At 30.4% G+C, this 5598-nt stretch overlaps 1 protein-coding gene across 1 annotated transcript; it reads left to right on the top strand.

Moving 5' to 3' along the window:
* Window positions 1–2053: 2053 nt before the first annotated feature.
* LOC114381959 (bidirectional sugar transporter SWEET3-like) lies at window positions 2054–4901 on the top strand. The gene is made up of 6 exons (XM_028341187.1): window positions 2054–2172; window positions 2272–2308; window positions 2529–2751; window positions 3211–3372; window positions 3821–3940; window positions 4408–4901. The coding sequence occupies exons 1-6, from the start codon at window positions 2136–2138 to the stop codon at window positions 4594–4596; spliced, it is 768 nt and encodes a 255-aa protein (XP_028196988.1). The 5' UTR covers window positions 2054–2135; the 3' UTR covers window positions 4597–4901.
* Window positions 4902–5598: the final 697 nt, after the last annotated feature.

Raw genomic sequence — 5598 nt, forward strand, 5'->3', positions numbered from 1 at the left:
AAATTTTTTATATATTAAAATTTTTATTTAAGTTTTTATCATCGATTAAGTGATTAAGTGATGTCTTGATATTATCTTAATGGTTGAGATATATATTAGAAAAATTTGAGATCCAATATAACAACAAAATTATTAGATATTTAAAATAAAAATAAAGATTTATCAGGAATTTCAAACATATTAATTTAAGATTATTTGCATATATATAAAAATTCATAAAACATAATACATATATAATCGTAGTTCTATAAATTCAAATTATGAGCATATATCAATGAGTGATTGGTTTATTTCATAAGTAAAATTTGTAACTTGAATTTTATGAATGGAAATCTGGGTTAAAAAGGAACATTCAACTAAAAGTAGTAAGATAAATTTCCTTAATCATCAATAAAGTTAATATAAAGTTAATGAATATTCAGACCAATAACATAGTTATTGAAAAAAAAATAAAAACATACTTTTTGGACATTACTAATTAAAAATAAATAAAAACTATAAATCATTGTGACTATAAATTATTTCTTACTATTTATAAATAGAAATAATATTATTAATCTCATTCCTATCTTAAAATCATCTATAAAGAGGACAATATTCATTTTTAGTTCATTAATGGACAATTCTTCATGTTTTTATATTATACATGTTTATAGATCTAATGTATCTTAACTGAATTTTCATAAATTTTCTATTAGGCTGGGATACGTCAGCCATATTGTTCATACGTATGAGAGAAGTATCCAAATGTATTGGTATTAAATATGTATAGGATAGAGATACGTGCGTACGTATAGTAAATTGAAGTATCGGTATTTCATTATCTGAATGATTCCCACCTTAATTTGTGGATACCATAATTTTTTCTTTCATGATCTTGAGGCATCACCATCATCATCCAAGATAAACCCACTTTTTTTAGCAGTGAACTGGAATAGTGTTGAGCAACTGAGTTGCTTAACTGCGCATCACTGAAATCCTTTGGGTCAGATGAATTTTTTTATATTCCATATACTAGAAATTCTTCTTTGTAAGGTTCAAAGAATTCTTGGTGATGCGTGAATGAGAATAATATAATAAAATCTATATCATGCAACTGTACAATCTGATCGTTATTTCCTTTTCTATTGGATGTTCCCATTAGGTTATTGGCTTAGCTAATAAAGAATTGGTGCATCTGATACACACGTATTTGCTTGCTGTAGAAGACAAACAAAGAGTGAAACCAATGATAATACAATACCATGCCACACCCTATTGACATGGAAGAATGAAAAACAAAAACTTTGCCCCATGGAGCAAGATATTTTTTTTTTCTTTCTTTTTTTTGCTTTCTTAATACTTGAAAAAACATGAAGATGAAAAAAAAAAGTTTTCATTCTAAACATAGTAAATTCTGAAGCAGTAATCCACAATGATCTTAATCCGTGGCATGCCGATTAAATTCCCATATCTCTAGAAAATGGGAGCCACATCATCAAGAGCAGAGAGCACTTCATTTAGTAATGTTTTTTTAACGCATTATTGGTATTATTAATGCTTTAGCAACATAAAAGCAGAAGGCACTTATCAAATCATACCCATAAAAATAAAGAAGTAACATACATAGCCAACAACAATATTCAAGATTGTTTCAATTTTTAAAATTGCACGCAGGAGATTTTGTCCAAAACGGAAGGTACAAATCTAGTGCCATCTACCACTCTCATCAAAGTTAGTAGCAAATATGAATCCATGCTATTCAGTAATATTAGCCATTAAATTAACGGAAAAAGAAAAAAAAAACAAATACAAAGGGGAATTTATGTTAGCCGTAGTATTGAGCAAGTTGAGAGAAAAGCTTCTCAATTTGAACAATGTTTTGCGTCCACAAGTTTATTAAAGACACAGACAGCACTTCCTCTCTCTCCCTCTCTTCCTTTTTTTTTTTTTCATATTCTGCTTTCATAATATTCTTATTTTACCGCAATATTTTAACTGCCACTTGTCGTTGAATAGTGCCCTCAAAGCCTTATAAATAGAGCATCCTCAAAAGGGTCTCTTCATTGGTACACATAACTTACCCTTAGTATTAGAGAGAGAGAGAGAAACTCTTAAGTGGCACTCTCACTTCACAATAGAGTAAAGAGGTTAACATGGCAGAGACCCTTCGTATGGTTGTTGCTGTTATTGGTACTTGTTTGTTCATTCATTCCCTAGCTTTTTAGCATTATTGGCCATTAGTATAAGTCTTCGACAAAAAAAAGTGACACATTTGGGTGTTTCTTGCAGGGAATGTTGCCTCAGTGTCTCTTTATGCTGCACCAACGTATGTTAATGTTACATTCCACCACTCCAAAATTGTGTTTGTATCCGCGTTTAGCACGTTGAACGCCAAAGCTTCCTCTCAGGAAAACGAGGAAACTCTAGCGTTCAAGGTGCATTACAATGCGAGAAATACTTAAACCAAACACACTAATAGTTGTTTTTATCTCCTCTCTTTTTTAGTGATCATAAATTAATTAGCATTGACCTTTTTGCTTGTGCAGGGTTACCTTCAAAAGGGTCATAAGGAAGAAAAGCACAGAGGAGTTTTCATGCATTCCTTACATCATAGCACTGCTGAATTGTCTCCTTTTCACTTGGTATGGATTGCCAGTAGTAAGCAACAAGTGGGAAAATTTCCCCCTTGTCACAGTTAATGGAGTTGGGATTCTTTTTGAGCTATCCTATGTTCTCATTTATTTCTGGTTTTCTACACCAAAAGGAAAGGTAATTTGTATACATGCTCTAACACCCTCTTTTAAGACTAAGTTCTTCTCTCCATGCATGCATAAAAAAAAAATCTTACTAAACTTTACATCATTTTCTAAGTCAAAATCAAAGGATTCATACCCAAGCAACATCAGTGATACATGCATGGAAAGTTTTCATCATATATTAAATTTCTTCCAAAAACATAGGGAATGGTCAAATATTAACTCTAGTTACCAAAAGAGTTTAGTTGAATCTTCTGGTGTTCAATTTCTACGATAAAAAAATATTAACTCATTTCTTGGTCACTAAACCACGAAATAAAAGAAATTAGATAAAAGGCACCATGTGACTTAAGAAACACATATTTGGATTTGTGCTTGAACAATATTAATTTATGTGTTCTCTATCAGATATAAAAGATAATGCGTGCTTCACATGATTGTATGGCTTCTGAAAAACTTGAAATTTTTGCAGGTGAAGGTGGCCATGACAGCAGTACCAGTTCTTATAGTGTTCTGTGTGATTGCTGTTGTATCAGCTTTTGTCTTCCCGGATCATCGCCACCGGAAGCTTCTGGTGGGTAGCATAGGCTTGGGGGTGTCAATAGCAATGTATGCATCTCCTTTGGTTGTAATGGTGAGCCATCTTCGTCTTCCACCGCACCGCATCTTTTCCTTATAATATATAATATTGAAACACGGAAACGCAAAACCGAAACAGGGGAACAGAGTAGTTCCATCATGAATAATCCTAGTAGAAAAGAAAGGAAAAAAAAAAAACCTTGTGCTTCTTATCTTATTTTGCCGTTTTCCATGTTTTTTTATTAGACTAAAATGATTCTTGATCAGTTTATCACACTTAGTGACACATGACAAATTCTACTTAAGCTAAAATTAACATTGTTTGAAAAGAAAAATCTAAGAGAAAAACTAATTTATTACTTTAAGAAATTAAAGTGAAATAGATAAGGAAAGTATAATAGCCTAATAAAAGAAAAAATGCCATTAACATGTTTATCCTCTGGTGTTTTATTTTTGTCATTAGCCTATCGTTACATAATCTAATTTTTTTGACCTTATTGCAGAAGAAAGTGATACAAACCAAGAGTGTGGAATTCATGCCACTACCTTTATCTTTCTGCTCATTCTTGGCCAGTGTACTGTGGCTGACTTACGGACTCCTCATTCGGGACATTTTCGTAGCGGTTTGTAACATAACTATTATTTAATTTAAGAGTTTAACAATGATACACTAACAATCAATAATAATTTTATACTTTTATTTAATTATAAATTATAATTATATAATCTTTAAAATAATTATCATAAAAATTAATAAACTTATTATTAAAGATGATAGATTATAATTGAATGATGATATAAAATTATTTAATTTACATTGTTACATAATTTTTTTATTTAATTAATCATTAGTTATATTATTAAAAAAAGGTTAATGTTTATGTATTGATAATATAAAACAAATTTATAATGTTATCTAATCACAAATCTCTATTTAAAATTTTTTAAAATAATTATTTTAAAACACAATAAATTTATCATACATAAATAAAAATAAAAATGTAAGACTTTTTACACTTTTGTGCCTAATTTTTCTCTATTATAAATTTCACAAATCTTAGGATGTTGTGTTAATGCTCATCTGTCACAGGGGCCAAGTGTGATTGGAACACCCTTAGGCATACTTCAACTAGTTCTCCACTGCAAATACTGGAAGAGGAGAGTTACGGAAGAACCTACCAAGGTGGAATTGCAGAAGGGGAACAACGCAGAGAAATTGGACTTGGAAAATGGACATGGAAAAGAATGTGTCACAGTTCCTAGTAACTTCAACTCATGATCCATGACAACCAAGATTGAAAGAGATTTGAACTGGTTCCTCTAGGATTAAGGATTCCAGTTTTTATATATGTTCGTTTCATTAACAAAAAATAAAAAGGCAAAAAAAAAATAATTGTATTAATTAACTTGGTCCATTCAGCTAGTGCGCTTGTGGATATATTGACCACGCAAATTAAAATCATAGTTGCCAAGTGAATGCCCTGTTACATGCTTTCTTTTCGTGGGAACTGGTTTGTGCCACTTGGTTATGTTTATGAATTAATCGAATATACTTCGATTTAACCAGGCCATATCTTTATAGAATTTTAATGAGGAGATTTATATACAATGGTGCATGATTCTTAGATTTATGTTAATAGAGGCTCGGCTAGACAAAGCATGATGAGGGAGTATTATAAATTATTTGGAGGTAAAATAAATGGATTTCTACACATGCGGATGTAACACTGTTCCTGGTAAGTAATATATTCGGCGGGAACATCCAAACTTTTGAGGGGGCAATAACTTGGACATTGCATATAAACTTTGGCTTTTTTAAAATTTTGTTTATGATGCGAATAATTATGATTATACAATTTCTTTTACTACATCATTATGGTCAAATAGTAAAAGGTTATTATTAAATAAATCTCGCTTATAAAAAATGTAAATAGAAAATATTTTTGAATTTAATAATAATTAACATAAAGTTATACTTAAAGGGATTTTAATTAGTTGACATTGTAAAAATAAGCTTTTTTTACAAGCTGGAAAAATACACTTAAAAGCGTATCAAAATTAAACTCTTGCTTAAATATACTTCTACATTACTAAAATAATAGTATTTCATGACGCTCCATCGACAATGATTTCCCAAAAATCGTCGTCAAAGAAAATGTAGTGATAATATTGTAATTAAAATGAAATGGGTGACATCAATTTTAATAAAACCGTCGTGGTTGATTATGTTCAACAATGTTTTTTTCGAAAACCAATTGCGGTCTTTTGGAGTTCAATGACA

This window comes from Glycine soja, chromosome 13 (assembly GCF_004193775.1).
Source record: "Glycine soja cultivar W05 chromosome 13, ASM419377v2, whole genome shotgun sequence".
Taxonomy (NCBI): Eukaryota; Viridiplantae; Streptophyta; class Magnoliopsida; order Fabales; family Fabaceae; genus Glycine; species Glycine soja.